At 46.1% G+C, this 19349-nt stretch overlaps 1 protein-coding gene across 4 annotated transcripts in view; it reads right to left on the bottom strand.

Moving 5' to 3' along the window:
* Positions 1 to 19349, bottom strand: part of LOC118704872 (acyl-coenzyme A synthetase ACSM1, mitochondrial) — a 45811-nt gene that overhangs the window by 20368 nt on the left and 6094 nt on the right. For 2 of the 4 annotated variants that reach the window (XM_036412923.2, XM_036412922.2), the window contains exons 4-8: positions 10205 to 10412; positions 6843 to 6983; positions 4589 to 4748; positions 3723 to 3802; positions 1215 to 1338 (exon numbers count right to left, since the gene is read on the bottom strand). In XM_036412923.2, coding sequence (XP_036268816.1) covers positions 1215 to 1338; positions 3723 to 3802; positions 4589 to 4748; positions 6843 to 6983; positions 10205 to 10412 — 713 coding nt within the window. The remainder of the gene's footprint in view (positions 1 to 1214; positions 1339 to 3722; positions 3803 to 4588; positions 4749 to 6842; positions 6984 to 10204; positions 10413 to 19349) is intronic. The other 2 variants (XM_036412924.2, XM_045572471.1) reach the window with 2 other exon arrangements.

The raw sequence follows: 19349 nt of genomic DNA, 5'->3' as shown, positions 1-19349 counted from the left end.
TCACACTTCAGGACGTGCCAACACCCACAGGTGAGTGAGCGGGTTGCAAGAGCTTTGAGCAATGAGGCTCCATGCAGCCAGGAGGGAGTATTCTGTGGCTCAAGCAGTCCACACTAAGGGGTGGGGTTATGAGTGTAGGGAGCGCGTCTCCTCGTCCAACAGTGAACTGTGAGCCATGCAGGGTCAGGCCTAGAGCCCTCTCATTTCTCAGGCCTGGAAGCAGACCACTTCACTGACTAAAATAAAGCAATTTATTCAAAATCAACACACTGTCAGACAAATATGTGAATTAAGATCAAGAGATCCCGCCCTACAGGTCCTGAGAGGGGTGACTCTGTGAGCTGACGGGATGGTGGGAGGTGGGCGAGTGGCTGTATTGGCATCAGGGGGGTGAGGATGCTTCCGGAGAGAGGCAGCCCCTCCTCCTAACACTGAAGCCCCTGGGGGTCCAGACAACACAGCAGGCTGCACGGCCTGCCCACTGCGTGCTCACTGATACCCTAGGGTAGGGGTGTCGAACTCAATCAGAGAAGGGGCCAAAATCTAAAATCCAGCCTAAATCAAGGGCCGAATGGTTTACTGAACAGTCATAAACTGTCATTGTGATGGAAACGCAGCGGAGTGCAGTGATGACAGCGCGGTGCGGGCCACATTGCAAGGCCTGGCGGGACGGATTTGGCCCGCGGGCCTTGTGTTTGACACATGTGCCCTAGGGGGTCACACTGTGTGTGTGTTTGTGTGTGTGTGATGCCTGTGCTCCCACCTCCCCTCCTGCTCATGTCCCACTGTCACAGGTGTGTGCTGCCCTCATCCACACCCAGAGATGAGCTTTGGGGCCCGCTCTTGCCTGGCCCTGTGGCTGCTGCTAGAGGGAGGGAGGGTGGCATGGGCAGCACTCACAAGCGGGGCCTCCGTGAGGCAGGAGGGGCCTCCATTGCCATTGCTCCTCCCAGCTCCCTGATCCCAGGGACGTAGCCCTGTCCTCAGACCCCTATGGAAGGTTTTGTCCAATAGTTGTCAGCACAACTGGAAGAGTCTGTGTGAATTGTTTGTCTGCAAACTGATTTGGGGCCAATCAGCCTGGAACTCCAGAGCTGCCCTCTGCTGGCTGTGCACACAGTGGGGCCTGTGCACACAGTGGGGCCTGTGCACACTCTCTGGCAGATTCAGCTGCTCTGCTGGGCTGGGTGGCCCTGTGCGGCCTGTCCACCTACCGTTTCCGACTGTCCGTAGAGCTGGTGGAGCAGAAGGCCCGTCCGTTCTCTCCACTTCTCTTGCTCCTCTGGCAGCACGGCCTCTCCAGCAGTAGAGCAATGCTCCAGAGTGGGGAACCTGAGGTTTGGGGAGACAAGGTGTCCACAGAGCTTCAGAGAAGACATCTGGCTCCCCTCCTTCCCCCTTCCCCCCAACACGTCTCCTGTTACACAGCCAGGAGTGGTGGACAAGGGGGCTGGTTTCATTGGGGGCATCTTCCTCCCCCATCTGGAGTTTTCTCCAAAGTAGGTAAACTTAGCAGAGTCTCCAGTGGAGTCATTAGTGATGCCCTGATTGGATTGTTACTGGGTTTGACCAAGTTCATCATCTGAGGAATGTTGCAAAAAGTGGCTGTCACAGAGCTTTGACATACAGATAGAGGCAGACTCCAAGGGCATGCTGGGATGGAGGCTTCATGAATAAAAGCAAGTTGTATTTCAGAGTTAGCTTCGTAAGGGTAGTTGTTCAAGTCCTTGACATTTTAACTCTGTGTCTAAAAGTTATTGGGTCTGATTTTTGAAGCAGCCATTTCCATTTTAGAGTCTCTAAAATATGTATAAGTGTGCATTAGGTTCAAAGACAAGATTGCAGTTTAGCTCAGAATTAATCTACAAACACGGGGAAATACAAAATAAAGTTATAGCAAAGTAACACTACACCCATAAGATAGGTGAAAATGAAAGACTCTGACAGGAACAAATGTTGCCAAAGATGGGGAACAAGGGAACCCTGCCTCCCTGCTTGTGGGCGCACACAGTGATTGGAAACTTGGAAAATAGGGGGTAGGATGCGGTGTCAGTGTGACTCAGCAATTTCTCCTGAAAGACCCCACATAGTGAGAGCTTATGTGTACAGGGTGAATGTGCAAAAACAGTGCCAGTCATCAATAGCCCTTAAATGAAAATAAAAAAAAATAAAAATGGACTTATCATAAAATGGGATATTATACGGCAATAAAAGTTAGCTATAGCAATATAAGGCAACGTGGGCTCACATTAGAAATATAACATTGGAAAAGAAGCTGCATATTAGAGCATATAATTACAAAGTTCACAAGCAAGTAAAAGAGATTGATATTTCCTTAGGAGGTAAACTGGGGTGTGTGTGTGGGGGGTGCGTGGAGAAAGAAACACACACACACACACACACACACACACACACAAATGAGTGAACACCATAAAAGTCAAGATAGGGAGTTAATTTAGGGGAGTTGGAGAGGTCTGAGGAGGTCACTGGGGCTGGCAATGTTCTCTTACTGTGACTTGAATGAGTGGTTACATACTGGTTTAATTTTCAACAACTTCTTAATCTACAAATTTATGTCTTATGTATTTTTCTGTTTGTTATTTTATAATAAAAAAGTTTAAAAAAGAAATGAGAAGGAAAAGTCCTATTTTGTAAAAAAAAATAAAGTGAATCTCCAAACTCTCCTGCATTGTTTGATTGTTTGGGATCTCTGTAACAGAAAAACACCCACAATGATGCAAGGCTCACTGTTTCATTTGGATCTTAGTTCTGCTTAATAAACAAATTCGACTGGCTGGTAATTATCTCTACTAGCATTACACACACACACACACACACACACACACACACACACACACACGCACACTAGATCTCACTGCCGTCAAAGAACCAGAGATGAAACAGTCAGACCATTACCATCCTTAGCTGGTTATTGAAAGAAACAGCCAGGGGAGAGGCTGACAATGTTGAGCACAGTCAGCTGGGAAGCAGAGGCCTGTTTGCTTACCAGGAAGCTCCAGTTTCACACCCAAGAAATGGAGGCATAGTCCCCCCAAGGATTAACACCTGTCTCTCCCTCCTCTGGTTCAGGATTGTGTGTGGGAAGGAGCTCGGGGGAGATCAGGAACTGCCTAGTAAAGTCAAAATGGCACAGAGGAAGGTGTCGGACCACAGAGACTATCAGTCTTACCTGGGAAAAGATTCTTGGCTAGGGGTGGCCAAGTGCATGCCCCTGGAATCTTGGGAAGTTAACTGGTTGTTTTGAAAAAGCTCCTGGTTGAGAACCAGAGAGGTAATGCTGGATCTCTCTCTTGCCTGGGACACACTTGCCCAATATGTTCTTGTCCCTCCCGCTCAGGAACAAAGGACCATGCAGGTCTACAGGCACCTGAGCCTGGGGGAAACTTCCAGGCCCAAAGGCTCATGAAGCAGAGACTCCAGGCATTGGCCTTTGCCTTGGCCCCAGAAAATGAGATTGGACTTTTCCCAGGGCAGGGCCGAGAGAGATGGGCCTTGGGAAGCCCAGAGGAGAACTCTATTGATGTTATGCAACAATTAAACTACATTGAACACATAGCAATCTCCGATGCATGGATCTTTGGGACTCTTTCCTTCAAACCCCAAGCAAGAACCTGTTTCCCACCGACAACAAGACCACAGTGAAACAGACTCCTCAAATTCCTACCCAAAGATTGTGATTACAACAAGCCACTTCTACATACCTGCTAAAATTCTGCTGCAGAATCATTCGAAATACAGAGGGCGCAGCAAAGCACTGGGTGATGGGGTATTTAAAGAGTGTCTACATGGTAAACAGAGAAAAATTTTATATTTATAGTTAAGATGAAAAATACTGTCCAATTATTACCATTCTTTTGTTGCTTGTGGTGGTAACTCTATTTTTTAAATTATTACCATTTTAATTCTGATCTGCCTTCTGGGAGAGCACATTTAGCCATGATGTATGCATAACAGCAACTGCTGCCAGTTCCTGAGTGTTTTCAGGTGCAGGCCTGATGGCTAAGCACTTTACACACTTTGCCTGTATCATCTCAATATTCCCAACAACCTTACGAGGTTGTAGTTATTAAGACTTCCATCTGGACTCTCTCTCATTGATGTTTCTAACTCTGTATCTCTCTCCCTTTCTCTCTGAACAAAATCAATAAAATACATTAAAAAAAAAAAAAAAAAAAAGACTTCCATCTGATAGGTGAGGAGACCAAGCTCAGAGAGGTGAGGTTACCACTAACAATTGCTAAAGATGTAAAAAGGACCTGGAACCATTGCATTCTAAGGGCTCTCTTTTTAAGCACTTCAGTCAGTTCACACACACACACCAGCCACCTGGCCCTGGAGGAGCCAGGAGACCTGAGATTGTGCTGGTTGCTTTAATTTCTCAAAATGTGTATTCTGGATGGTTCACTGACTGATTCAGCGCCTCACATTTTGAGACACCCAGAGCCCAGGTTATACCACCCTAATGGGCTGCTTTCTTCCATACACTATTCTCTGCAGGGGCCAGCTTTTGAGCCTGAAACATGAGTTTCTCCTGAGTTTGTTGACACTGAGATATTAGTGCTCTTACCTCTACAATGACCTTAGGGTCAAACTGGGGCAGATGATGGATGAAGACTGTAGACCCTGCTGTCCATGGTTCAAACAGGGTCCCAATGCCAGCCAAAAGCCAGCCTGGATCAGACAGGCACCAGAGGACATCAGCGGGCTTCAGCTTCAGTAATTTCCTGCTAACTCCAAAATACAGTGGCCTCATCTTTGTAAGCACAGTTGCATTCCCGGTCAAGGCACATGCCTGGGTTGTGGGCACAATCTCTAATCATTGATGTTTCTATCCCTTTTCCCTTCTTCTTAGAAACCAATTAAATATAATTTTAAAAAGTGCAACTTTGAGTCCTGCACTGTCTCCCATTAAAAATATAATAAAAAATAATTATAATCAATGAGGGAAATATCCTTGGGTAAAGATTAACAAAAATAAAAATAAAATAAAAATTTAAAAATAACAGAAACAGCCAAAACCGGTTTGGCTCAGTGGATAGAGCGTCGGCCTGCAGATTGAAAGGTCCCAGGTTCGATTCCGGTCAAGGGCATGTACCTTGGTTGAGGGCACATCCCCAGTAGGGGGTGTGCAAGAGGCAGCTGATTGATGATTCTCTCTCATCGATGTTTCTAACTCTCTATCCCTCTCCCTTCCTTTCTGTAAAAAAGTCAATAAAATATATTTAAAAATAATAATAATAAAAAACAATAACAGAAACAGCTGGTAGATGGAGAGACAAAAAATTGAATCTAGTGGCTACTCAACTAGGAATGAAGCATTTCTCCACTTACTGTTACTGCTTCTGAGGGACCTCTGTGTGCAGAACTCCTTGAGAAAAACTCAACTCGTCCCTTAGCAAGCTATGGCTTTGAAGAGCTCTCTGTTAGTAGGGAGGGGCCTGGAGAGCCATTCACACCCTCTCTTCCCATCTCTTAGGGCTGTGCCTCACCCACAGGAAATTACAAGCTAGGGACCTCTGTTCTGAGCAGCAGACCCAACTGCCCACTGGGCATCTCTTCTGGGTTGTCTCTCTGGCATCTCAAACCCAGAGCATCCTAATCTCTCCTGCCTTTCTGGACTGATTCTTCTCCAGTGCTCGCTGTGTTTCAGTGAATGTCATTACTGTCCAAGCTCAAAACCCAGGAGTCCACCTTCACTCTCCAGCTCCTCCCAACCCCCACATCTAGCCAGCACACCCTCCCATTCTATCTCCTAAAATCTCAGACTTCTTAACTTCCTTCCTGTCCCCAGCACCTTGGCCAAGCCACCACCATCTTGCACCAAAATTATTCTAAGACCCTCTAACAGGTCTTTCTAAATCTGTTATTTCCCCAGCCATTCTCCACCCTGCAGCCACAGTGATCTTTTCAAAATACACATTTGATTAGGTCTCTCCTTTGTTCACAGCCTTTCAATTCTGCCCACTGTTTTCCCAATCTCTACACCAAAGTCCCCATGACCCTGTGTGCTCTGGGCCCCACTCACTTTCTCAGCTACTCCCATCTGTGCCTCCCGGACACCCTGAGCAGCAAATCTCTGTAATGCTACTTTTAATATCTTTGTGCCTTTGCTTGGGTTGTTCTCACTACACAGAACCCACCCCCCCATTCTTTCCACCTCAATTCCTTCAGGATTTTGCTAATAAAGTTTTATTATTAGAACAGATATCCAGTGTCCACAAGACATCATCTCTACTTCCTGGTCTGCTTAATAAGGTACAAAATATATATTACTAGTTGGGGAGGAAGAAATAGGAGGAAGAAGATGGTTTAATATTGATTAAATGATTAACCCATGGCTATTTCTTCAGCCTCTACAATTATTTATTTTAGGTTAATGGCAGTGACTTGGTTCCAGGTATAACTTCCCCCTAATGACTCATGATTGAGAAACTCAACCTCCGTATGGCTAGAACTTTCTGTCCTCCTCCCACCAAACCTAGAACCAATGACAAAGACACATGGCTTGTCATTTGTGCAGCTTGCAGAATGCCTGCTGCCTCCACCCATGTTCCCTCCACACCTGTGAAGGTGCTCAGGCAGGATCCCCTTGTCATTGGGAGGCTTCTGTTAACACACACTGAGAAGTCCAGACCTTCACCTTTGAGACCCCCAGTGGTCTGAACCAAAGTGAGCAGAAAGGAGAAGCAGGATGGACTTGGTTCTACTTGGAACACCTTTCCCAACACACACACACACACACACACACACACACACACACTCACACACACTCCTTGCCTCAGAGTGTGACCCAGCCTCTAAGTCGGTGCCCTCTTTCCTACCAGGAAGGGAAGGAGTGTCGCAAGGCAAGTCCATGGCTGTGTTTTGCCATCTTGGGGAAGCCAGTGGTGCCACTGGTGAAGAAGATGACCATTGGGTCCGTGGTCTTTGACTTAATGCAGGTGTGATCTGGGGATGCTGATCTACAAAGGGATTGAACACAAAAGGAGAGAAGTCAAGTCTCCTGGCTCCACCCTCAGGGTAAGCCAAAGAAGCAACATGAGGCTCAAAGTAAAAAACCTGGTTTTCTTGTATAGATTTTAGAGAGGAAAGGAGAAAGAGGGAGGGAGGAAAGAAGGAAGAGAGATAGAGACAGAGACAGAGAGAGAAAGAGAGAAACATGAATTTGTTCTTCCACATATTTATGCATTCATTGGTTGATTCTTGTATGTGCCCTGACCAGAGATCAAACCCACAACCTTGGGACTCTAACCAACTGAACTACCTGGCCAGTGCAGAAAACTGGGGTTTTGCAACACTAGAGGGAAAACTGGTCTCCAAGTCTGAAGCATCAAACAGAGTTTATGGGTGACTTGGGTAAGAACACTGACATTTCTTCATTTAAAGAATAGGAAAACACAGCCGAGTATTTTATAATTTAACAAACATTGAAATATTATAAAACTTACTGTTTCTGAAAATGCACTACTAGTAAACGAATTACAAGTAAGAACTTATTCAATCTTCAGAGCAATCCCAAGAGGTAATTATGCCTAACTTGTCATGCTCCCTTTGGGGATGAGAAAACTGAGGCTCAAAGAGGTTAGGTAACTTCCCTGAAGACCTACAACCAGCAATTGGCAGAGCCAGGTTCAAACCCAGTGTGCTGCATAGACTGTCCTCTTAGTCACACTGCTAAGCTTGCTTTCATACAAACTAACTTTACAGGAATTTCACTCCATAACCTTGGTGCTAAGTGGGGGAGGGGAAAGGAGATGAGGAAGTGAGGGAGAGTGAGAGTGAAAAAAGAAAGAATCACTTGGCCTTGATTCCTGGGAGCAGCTACACTCAGTCTCTAGGGGCTGGCCAGCGATGATTGTGCTTGTGAGCTTCCTGTGTTGATCAAATAAACTGCAGATCATCCAAATGCTTGAGGGAACACTGGCTTTTGCTGGGAAATGGTACAGTCCTGACTCTGGGCAATTTAAGGGATTTTTCAACAGTGCTCTTTTTTAAAAATATGTTTTATTGATTTCAGAAAGGAAGGGAGAGATAGAGAGAGGTAGAAATATCAAAGATGAGAGAGAATCATTGATTGGCTGCTTCCTGCATGCCCCGCCCCCCACCTTGGGTCTAGCCTGCAGCCGGGGCCAGTGCCCTGACCAGGAATGGAGCCTCGACCTCCTGCTTCATAGGTCGAAGCTCAACCACTGAGCCAGGAGGGCTTGGCAACAGTATTATTTTTTTAAGTTTTTGTTTGTTTAACTCTCTGACTTTGTTTATTCAAATTATAAAAGAAAGTTTATCTAGAAGACATAGAGGTAGTAGAGATGAGCCAGAGGGCTGCATTGGCTCAGCAAACAAGTTCAGACAGAAGAAGGGCCCTTGGCGTTGAGGAGAGAGAGACAAAGGTAGTGCAGGGGGAGGTGAGGGCACGCCCCCTGGAGGAAGAGCCCCCACTCTGAACCTTAGAGTCCACCACAAGGTGTGACGTCACTGTGTTTCCCTTTTGGGGTTGAATAACATTTTACTTTAAAAACAGAAGGGTTCCTTAAAGAAAACAAACCCAGTTATAAACCAGTGTTACCTCAGAAAACAAAAGAGACAAAGAAAAGACACTCAGCAAGGTTTGAGCTGCTAATGGAACGGGGGTCTGTGAACTAAGCTCACAGGTGATCTGATCATAAATCCCTGTCTGGCAGGGCATGGCGGGAGGCAGGCCCCTGACACAGAGCTTCTCTTTTGAAAGGTTTATCTTTGCCGTAAGCTAGCCTGTCCATAGTTCTTGTGCATCTAGGTTAACAAAACCTTGAAATACAGAAAGTAATATCCCCTCAAGGGAGTAGAGAACCTTAACTATCCTGTAATCACATCCCACCTGGCTTTTCCCACCTTAATCTTTCTTGCGTCCCCTCCTGAATTTCAGATGCATGAAAGAAGATACAAATCAGCTTTCCTCCAGAGCATCTGAGGTCTTTCTTCCCTGCATACTAGTATGTTGTCAGTTTGGCTCAAATAAACTCATAAAAGTTTCCTGCAAGTTTGGGCATTTCTTAGATGGACAGTGTAAAAAACACCTAAAGGCTCACAGAACTAAAGGATTGGAGGTAGAGGGTCTCTCTGACCTCCTGGCATTTTCCTAACTTTCTAAGGGCACCTACACCTGGGAGATTTTTGCTCCCAAAAGCCCCTGCCAGTCACATCCTCATTTTTGTTTAGTCTCAACTTTCACCTTAAGGACCCATTATAACTTCTCATTCAACTTATTCACATACATGTATTTATATTTATATATGAACCAGAGGCCCGATGCATGAAAATCCATGCACTGGATGGGAGAGTGGGTTCCTTCAGCCTGGCCTTCCCCCTTTCACAGTCTGGGAGCCCTCAGGAGGAGGAGGTGAGCCAGTGATCTGGGGAAGGTTATACCTCCATCACACCTGTGCTGCTGCCACTGCCGGCAGCACAAGCCTCAGCCATCCCAAGTTACCTGAGCTTTGGGCAGTTCTGGGCAGCTGGGTAATCACCATAAAAGACTTACCTGCACCTTGGCCTGGCCCTGGGCAGCTGGGCAGCCGCCATCTGAGGCTTGCCTGCACCTTGTACCGGCCCTGGGTGGCTGAGGGACTGAGGGAACTGGGGGGTTCTGGACACAGCCATGTGGAGCAGCTGGACTCACCAGGTGGTGGGCCCTGCAGTGTCACACACCTGCCAACATGGCAGGGCTGAGGGGACTGCACACTGCCATTTTGGGGTGGTGGGCACTGCCAACTTTGAGGGTAGGGCAGACAATTAGCATATTCCCTCCTTACAGGCTGTGGGTGCCGTCATCTTTGTGAGGGTGTGAGGGTTAATTACCATATTCCCTCTTTATTACATAGGATAGTGTCTTAGACTCCTACCTACAAGAAGCTTGAAACACAGTAATCCTCACAGTACACCTCCTTTCACATCCCAGGGGTGACCAAACTTTAGGGAGAGAAGCACAGACGTGCAATGTCCTGATATTACAGATGAAGCAACCTTGGCTCAGAGAGGGGAAGGAAGTAGCCCAGGGTCACCCAGCAGGTCAGGGACATAGCTGGGAAGAGGTTTCTGGAGCCAGGCCTGATGAGCTTCCTACCACCACCAGCTGTCTGTCTTGGTGTGCATGGCCTTCTCCCACTATTCCTCAGAGAGCACCTCCATCAGACCAGAAACTCACTTAATCAGAGATCGAAAGTCCAGCCACCCCTCACGGCTGTGGTCAGACACAAGGAGCTTTGTTTTCAGAGCGGGACACTGAGAAGCCACAGAGTCCACTTCTGGGGCAAGGGCATCTGTGGTCACGATGCTCTTGGCATTAGACTCCTTCAGTCTATAGAGAATGTCCTTGGCCTTCATCTGGGTTGTCCCTGGCATGAAGACAATCCCTGGGGGTGAGAAAGAAATTGTTTCATTTTTCTCTTTCACAACCATATGCTTCAGGTCTGGCTGATCTGCATAGAAATCCCCTAACCTCTTGCTACCCAAGACCCCAGTCTCAGCACCACCACACCACACCCAAACCTACCCAATCAGAACATTCATTTTTTAAAATTTTGTTTAAAATACATTGATTTCAGAGAGGAAGGGAGAAGGAGAGACAGATAGAAACATCAGTGATGAGAGAGAATCATTGATTGGCTGCCTCCTGCACACCCACATTGGGGATCTAGTCTACAACTCAGGCATGTGCTCCAATTGGAAATTGAACCATGACCTTTGGTTCATAGGTCAATGTACAACCACTGAGCCAAGGTAGCAGGGCCAGAATCTGCCTTTTAACAGGACCTCCAAATAATTCCCATGCACATTACAATTTGAAACACTTGCCCTAAACTTTTCTACTCTAGATGGGTGCAGCCAGTAGACAGGTGGATCCTACTTTGCAAGAGTGTACATAGGATCTGGGAGCACAGATGCAAGGAAGACAGAATCTCTGACATCAGGAATAGCTGCATCCCAGCCCCCACTTTTCTCCTCCACTCGCTTCTGTCATTTCTGTGTCATTGGGAATCCTTTCTTTCCTTCAGCCCTCATGTCCAAATTAACCACATTGTCCCTTGAGCTTTTCTACATTCCCTCCCTTTCATCAGCTGTCAACAATAATTAGTTCAAGTATTTGTGTGCACCTATTGGATTCTAATCTCCCCACCAGTTGCCTTGCCCTGGAACTTCCATATTATAATCTGTGTTTCCATCCACATTTCCTATTGTTAGGACTAGAAGGTAATAAAATTCTTTTTTTTTTAATCAATCTTTATTGTTCATATTGTTACAAAGTTTCCTCATTTCTTCCCCCCTCCACCAGGTTCCCACCCCACCCCCTGCCCCCTCCCCATCCCCCATTGTCCTCATCCATAGGTGCAGTTTATGTTCAGTCTCTTCCTCCCTCCCTTTCCCCGATAGTAAATCCCTTTTCAGATAGTAAATCAGTTACTTAGCATTTTCTCATATCAATAATACCTCCACATGCCCAATGATACATTTCACACAAAAGACATTTCCAAATAGGTTAACCAGCCTCATCCAGGCCCCACCCAAGGCACTCACAGATCAACACCCCAGCACTATACTATAATAACTCAACACATCCAGATCTAAGCCTTCATCACTTGATTCAGCAGACCCTCAAGTTCCCACAAAAGTTTCCAGCCATGTCTGAGAGGCAGCCGTGGGGCAGGGGCAGGCGAGGAGCGAGCTGTTCCGGGCCTGGCTGCTCCAGGCCTGGCCTCTGTTGCTCTGGTTCATTCCACAACCAGCTGCTCCGGGTCTGGTCACCACCGCTCCCGATCTAGTTGCTCTGGACCTGGCTGCTGCTGCTCCGGGCCTGGCCGCACTAGACCCGGCTGCTCTGGGCCTGGCCGCTCCCAGCCTGGCAGCCGCTGCTCCGGGCCTGGCCACACCAGACCTGGCTGCCCCGGGCCTGGCCGCTCCCAGCCTGGCAGCCGCTGCTCCGGGCCTGGCCACACCAGACCCGGCTGCTCTGGGCCTGGCTTATCCGGGCTCGGCCACTCCGGGTCTGGGTGTTCCTGGATTGGCCTCCCTGGGCTTGGCTGCCTCCGCCTCAGGCCTGGCTGCCACTGCCCCAGGTCTGGCTGCTCCAGTGCTGGCTGTTGTTGCTCTGGTTCTGGCTGCTGCTGCTCTGGGGCCTGGCCGTTGCTGCTCTGGGCCCGGTTGCCATTGCTTTGTGACTGGGCACTCTAGGCCTGGCCACCGTTGTTCCAACATTCTGTCCTTTTTTTTTTTTTTAAACGCATTTATGTTGCAATGTTGGCTGGTGAGTTGAGTTCTGACTTAGTCTTTGAATTTTCAAGATCTTCTTTGTATTCTTTCTTAAGTAATTTTACTATCTTTTGCTCTCACTTGATTTCTTCACATTGAGAACTTTTGTTTCTTCCTCCTTGTCCTGGGAGCTCAGCAGGTTGGCCTGTGGCACCCCTTTGTTCTCCGCGGACTCCAGCGCTGCTCCAGCCTGTTGCCGGGGTCAGCACCGCCCAGGAAGCAGCACCCAGCCTTGGCTCCGTTGCCCGGGCTCAGAGGTCGATGGCTTGGGGGCACCCCCCCCCCCCGGGCCCTGTCGCCCGGCTCCCTGCCTGCGCCCGGCTGGCTGGTGTCCGGCAGGGGCTCCTGCTCCCTGTCGCATTCCTCCAGTCTGGAGCTTTTTTTTTCCTCCTTCCCGCTAGGGGAGTCTAGGATCAGAGTCAACAGACTGTCCTCTGCGCGCAGTGTGCGCGACTCTGGCGGCTCCGCTTTTCGCCACTCCCCCGGGATTCCGCCTCATAGCCCCGTCTCCCCCTGCCCGAACCTGGGTCCCCAGGGTCTGGTCCAGGACTGGGGTTCAGAGCAGTCCGGACTGAGGCTCAGCGCCGCCGGAGGCTTTGTTTCTTCACGCTAGGGTAATCCAGCATCAGAGTCAACATTCAGTCCTCTGCGCGCAATGTGCCCGTGACTCCGGGGGCCCTGCTTTTCGCTGCTCCCCTGGGATTCCGCCTCACAGCCCCGTCTACCCCGCAGGAGCCTGGGTCCCCAGGGTCTGGCTCATAACTGGAGGTCAGCGCTGCCGGTTCGGGGGTTCAGCCCAGGCTGGGGGTTTTATTTCCTTCCTGCTAGGGAACACCAGGCAGCACCCAGCCCTCTCCTCCTCTCCGGCTGCGACCTCTCCGCGCGCGTGTGCGTGCGAGCACACAGCATGTCTCCGTACTTTAGGCTTTTTTTCAGCTCCTCTGATTTTCCTTCTGGTTTTCTCTTTCCTTCTTGTTGTAGAATTTTCAGTCAGTCGACTACCTGTAGCTCTGGGCGATGTCCACTCTACATTTTAGTTGTATTCTATTGAAATTGTTGTGTGCTGCTGCTGTTAGGTGTCTACCCGAGCAGCCATCTTGGATCCTCCTCCTAAATTCTTGACAGCCATTTGTAAGTTTTCCGCCACAGGAGAACAAAAACCAGGAAATGCTTCTGGACACCAGGAATCAGATCATATAAGGAAGTGAAACTGTCCTGAAGACACCTGATCACACACCTGTATTCCATCCCCACCAACTCAGCCACTAAACCCACTGAGGACAATAGATTCCCACTGTGACAGCATCTAAGGATGGAACTCCTGCTCCTGGGTGCACTATCATCCCCTTGGCTCAGTGCTGTTTTCCTTAAATAAACTCAATTTTCCTTAATCACTTCTGAGATGGCCAGTTAGCCTGCCTGCCTACCTCATTCACCTTCACTTCTCTTAATACCAATGTCCTCACTCCAGAAAAACACCATGCTCTCCATTCTGACACTGAAGACGCTGCCCAGGCTCCATCTATCTCTCTCATACCTCTATTCTCTGTTTCAAAATGGCCATTCACATAGGTAACTCCTGACTGTAAGCCTTTGCATGTGCCAATCCTGTTCTTGGAATTCCCTTTCTCTGCTTCTACTCCTCTTTAGTTATACTGTTCCCAGAAATCATCTTGGATTTCTCATGGGCCATCTCAGGTCACATGGCTTTTTTAAAAAAAATATATTTTATTGATTTTTTACAGAGAGGAAGGGAGAGAGATAGAGAGCTAGAAACGTCAATGAGAGAGAAACATCGACCATTGTCTCTTGCACGCCCCATACCAGGGATGTGCCCGCAAACAACATACATGCCCTTGACAGGAATTGAACCCGGGACCTTTCAATCCACAGACTGACGCTCTACCGCTGAGCCAAACCGGTTTTGGCTCACATGGCTTCTTTATGTTTCCTCTGCTCTTGCTATTAATGTTTGATTCTGCAGGAACTAGATGGATTAGTCAATTATTTTATGTAGAAAAAAGAGAGGCATAATATATAAGCAAGAGCACGAACAGACTGTTGTGTAAACATGTGATTCGACTGAAGTGATTAAAAAAAAATTCACAAGTCCCATACTGATTTAAATTAGATAGGTATATAGATAGATAGATAGGCAGTTAAAAGGAAGAGGAAAGGCTCTACAGAAGAATGCTAACTAATGAAACTAGAGGGAGTGTTATAAACAGAAAATTCTCTTGTAAAACCAACATAATCATATTCAACTCAGTCAAGAATCATCAGTAGACACTCAAACCATGGGGTGAAAGTCAGTGAGGGAACAGGATATTCACTAGTCTCATAAGTGTTACCCCACAGACTTCTTACTGGTCAGGAACAGAAAAGGTGCCTTGGCACAGTTGACTACCACCCTTCTGACGAGATAAACAATGTCACTGATGGAAGACAAAGCAATTGCATAGACCCCTCATGTGATGTGCCAACAAAGACACAACATGTCCTCCCAGCACTCCTGCTAAGATGTTTTAAGATGAATATAATCATGAAGCAAGAGTCAGAAATACACGTTTGGGTGCGCTTCCTGAAAAGCAATTGGCTTCGACACTTCAAAATGTCATTGCCATGTGGAAAAGGATAGAGAACCCTTCTAGGTTACAGGAGACTGGGAAGAAATGACAACTAAGTTAATGCATGAACCTCAATTGGATTTTGGACTTAAAGAAAAAAAGGAATGGTTGTCAAGCGCTTTATTAAGACAATTGGGAAATGTTGACTATGGATAGCTATTAGGTATAATAATATATATTATACTAATGTCAGACTTCTTGTTTGATAAGCTGCGGTGATGTGAAGGAAATGTCTGGAATCCAGGGTTTATGGGTATTTACATGCTCTTTATGGGTGTCACAATGTCTGCAACTGATTCTTTACTAACTCAGTGGGGAGCTGCAATATGGCAAAAGGTTAACAGTTGATGAATTTAAAAAAAGCAATAATGTTTGAGACTGTGCAAGAGAAAGTGTGTGGCATCAGGAGAAAGATCCAAGATGGCAGCATAGGTAAACACACCTAAACTGCTGCCATGCACAATTTCTAAACTACAACTAAAAGACAAAACATCTACCACCCAGAACCAAGGGAAAGCTGCCTGAGTGGAAGCTCTGCAACTAGACTGAAAGAGAAAAGAGCATTCAGGGCACAAGCACAGAAAAAACTGAGGTACGGGGGTGTGCACACGTGACCCAGGCTGGTGGCAGATCCTGGCTGGCTGCAGGTGTTGCTTTCTTCAACCCGAAGAGAGACAAGCTCTCAATCTCTCTGAAATCCAGTTTCTGAAGAGAAGCTATACTTTCTGCCATCAGATCGGAAGGTGAGGGTGGCTTGCTTGCAGAGCAGTGTGCAAGAATAATTGTTTGCTGTGCTGGGGTGCGAGACGTGGGGGGCACAGTTGGAGAGGCAGAGACGGCTGACTGGTAACCATCGATGTTTGCCACACCCTAGCCTAGTGATGCCCTGAAACTGCGTCCCGCACAATCTACAAACACACCCAATCTCCAAGCAGTGGATTTTGTATATGAATGGCCTTCTCTATTTCAGTTTATCCTAGCAAACTTGCAACCTGGTGCAGACAGCTCCAAAGCCTCCAAGCTCCAAGCAGGGAGGAGAGGACTGTGGTTCTTACTGTAGCTCCTGCAAGGTGACCTCAGACAGTAGCTGAACTGCACCCCATTGGAGAACCAGAAACAAGTGCACCTAATGGTCAGTGTGAGTCACCAGATTTCAACTCCTCACATCCATAAGTGACACATTTGGGAGGCAGAATCAGTGAGCACCAAAGTCCCACTGAAACAAGACCTGCACCATAAGTGTGTCTCCAGCGCAGCAGTTCTCCATTACAGACACAGCGGGTCCTCACAGCCAATTGGCCTGGGGTCAGTTCCTCCCAGTGCACCAACAGCAATCAAGGCTTAACTACACCAAGACTCAGCCCACAAAGGGGTGTACCAAGAGCAACCAGCTCGGATGATTGGGGAAGCTGAGCTACTGGCCCTTATAGGTCACCTACCACACAAAGCCACTCCATCAACACAGGGAGGCAGCCAAAATGCAGAGACACAGAAGCAAGTTATGAATGGAAGAGATGGAGGAAAGTAAACTACTGGATGACACAGAGTTCAGAATCACATTTATAAGATTACTAAAGAATCTTCTAAAAACCACTGAGAAACTTGAAGAGACCTTTAAGGACCTTAATGAGATTGAAAAAAAAAATGACCAGTCAAAAATAAAGCATACACTGTCTGAAATAAAGAATATACAGAAACTCAGCCGAAACCCATTTGGCTCAGAGGATAGAGCATCGGCCTGTTGACTGAAAGGTCCCGGGTTTGATTCCAGTCAGGGGCATGTACCTTGGTTGTGGGCATGTCCCCAGTGGGGGGTGTGCAAGAGGCAGCTAATCGATGATTCTCTCTCATTGATGTTTCTAACTCTCTGTCCCCCTCTTTTCCTCTCTATAAAAAAATCAATAAAATATATTTTAAAAAAGAATATACAGAAACTCAACTATAGATCAACATACACCAAGAGTCAGACCAAAGATCTGGAATATGAAGAAACAAAAAAACAAACAAACAAACAAACAAAAACACCCAGCCAGAGAAGCAGAAAGAAAGAAGAATCCAAAAGTGTGAGGATAGTGTAAGCGTACCAACATCCAGATTTCTGGGGTGCCAGAAGAAGAGAGAGAGCAGGATATTGAAGGCCTATTGAAATAAATAATGACAGAAAACTTTCCCCACTTGGTAAAAGAAATAGTTAAGGGAGTGCACAGAACCCCAAACAAGAGGAATCTAAAGAGGACCACACCAACACATATCATAATTAAAATGCCAAGGGCAAAAGACAAAGAGAGAATCTTGAAAGCAGCAAGAGAAAAATAGCTAGTACCTACAAGGGAGTATCCATATGACTGTCAGCTTATTTTTCAACAGAAATTATGCAGGCCAGAAGGGAGTGGCAAGAAATATTCAAAATGATGAACAGCAAGAACCTACAACCAAGATTACTCTACCCAGCAAAGCTATCATTCAGAATTGAAGGTCAGATACAGAGCTTCAGAGAAGAAAAAGCTAAAGGAGTTCATCACCAGCAAACCAGGATTACATGAAATGTGAAGGGTATTATTTAAGAAGAGGAAGAAGAAGAAAAAGGCAAAGGTAAAAATTATGAACAACAAAAAACATCAAATACATATCTACTAACAAGTGAATCTAAAAATCAAGTGAATAAAAAATCTGAAGAACAGAATGGACTGTAAATATAATAGAATCAGGGATGTAGAAGAGAGTGGACCTACGATTCTCAGGGGGAAAGAGGTCTGAGGGGTGCAGGAAGAGATTGGACAAAAAATCTTACATCTATGGATAAAGACCATGGAGGGGGTAAGGGCATGGGGTAAGGTGGAGAATCAGGTGCAAGGAAATTATGAGGGGGGGGAAAGAGGAACACCTGTAATAATCTGAACAATAAAGATTTATTATATTTTTTAAAAGACAGTCTCTTCAATAAATGGTGTTGGGATACTTGGACAGACACATACAAAAAAATGAAACTAGACCAACAACTTACACCATATACAAAAATAAACTCAAAATGAATAAAGAACTTAAATATAAGATGGGAAACCATAAAAATCTTAGAAGAATCCATAGGCAGCAAAATAGCAGACCTATGTAGTAGCAATATCTTTACTAATACAGCTCCTAGGGCAATGGTAACTAAGGAGAAAGTAAACAAATGAGACTATATCAAAATAAAAAGCTTCTGCACAACAAAAGAAACCATCAACAAAACAACAAGAGAGCTCATTGCTTGGGAGAACATATTTGCCAATGTTATATCCAATAAGGGTTTAATCTTCAAAATTTATAGGGAACTCATCTAAGTAACAAAAGGAAAATAAAAATCCAATTTAAAAAATGGGCAAAGAACCTAAATAGACAGTTTTCAAAAGAGACATACATAAAGCCAAGAGACATATGAAAACATGCTCAAAGTCACTAATCATCCAAGAGATGCAAATCAAAATTACAATGAGATACCATTTCACAACTGTCAGAATGGCTATCATCAACAAATCAACAAACCACAATTGCTAGCCAGGATGTAGAGAAAAAGAAATCCTTCCCACTGTCTGGTTTGAATACAGACTGGTGCATCCACCGTGGAATACAGTATGGAGTTTCCTAAAAAAAATTAGAAATGGAGCTTCCATTTGAGCCAGTAATCCCACTTCTAAGAATATATCCCAAGAAATCAGAAACACCAATCACAAAGGATATATGCACCCCTATGTTCATAGCAGCACAATTTACAGTAGCTAAGCTTTGGAAATAGCTTAAGTGCCCATCACCAGATGAGTGGATTAAAAATGGTGGTACATCTACGCAATGGAATACTATGCTGCTATAAAAAAGAAGGGCCCAAACCGGTTTGGCTCAGTGGATAGAGCATCAGCCTGTGGACTGAAAGGTCCTGGGTTTGATTCTAGTCAAGGGCATGTACATTGGTTGCAGGCACATCCCCAGCAGTGAGTGTGCAGGAGGCAGCTGGTCAATGTTTCTCTTTCATGGATGTTTCTGACTCTCTATCCCTCTCTCTTCCTCTATGTTAAAAATCAATAAAATATATTTAAAAAAAAAAGAAGAAGAAGGAACTCTTACCACTTGCAACAGCATAGATGCAACTGGAGAGTATCATGCTAAGTGAAATAAGTCAGTCCCAGAAAGATAAATATCACATGATCTCACTCATTTGCAGAATTAATGAACAACATAAATTGATGAACAAAAACAGATCCAGAGAAAGAGAAGCATCCATCAGACCATCAATCCTCAGAGGGAAGTTAGGGGAGGATGCAGGTAAGGGGTAGAGATCAACCAAAGGACTTGTATGAATGCATATAAGCATAGCCAATGGACATAGACACCAGTGGGATGAAGGCATGAGCAGGAGGTTTGGTGGGGTGTTAAAAAGGGGAT

This window comes from Pipistrellus kuhlii, unplaced genomic scaffold (assembly GCF_014108245.1).
Source record: "Pipistrellus kuhlii isolate mPipKuh1 unplaced genomic scaffold, mPipKuh1.p scaffold_m20_p_48, whole genome shotgun sequence".
NCBI lineage: Eukaryota > Metazoa > Chordata > Mammalia > Chiroptera > Vespertilionidae > Pipistrellus > Pipistrellus kuhlii.
This window is presented reverse-complemented; position numbering and strand designations above follow the sequence as displayed.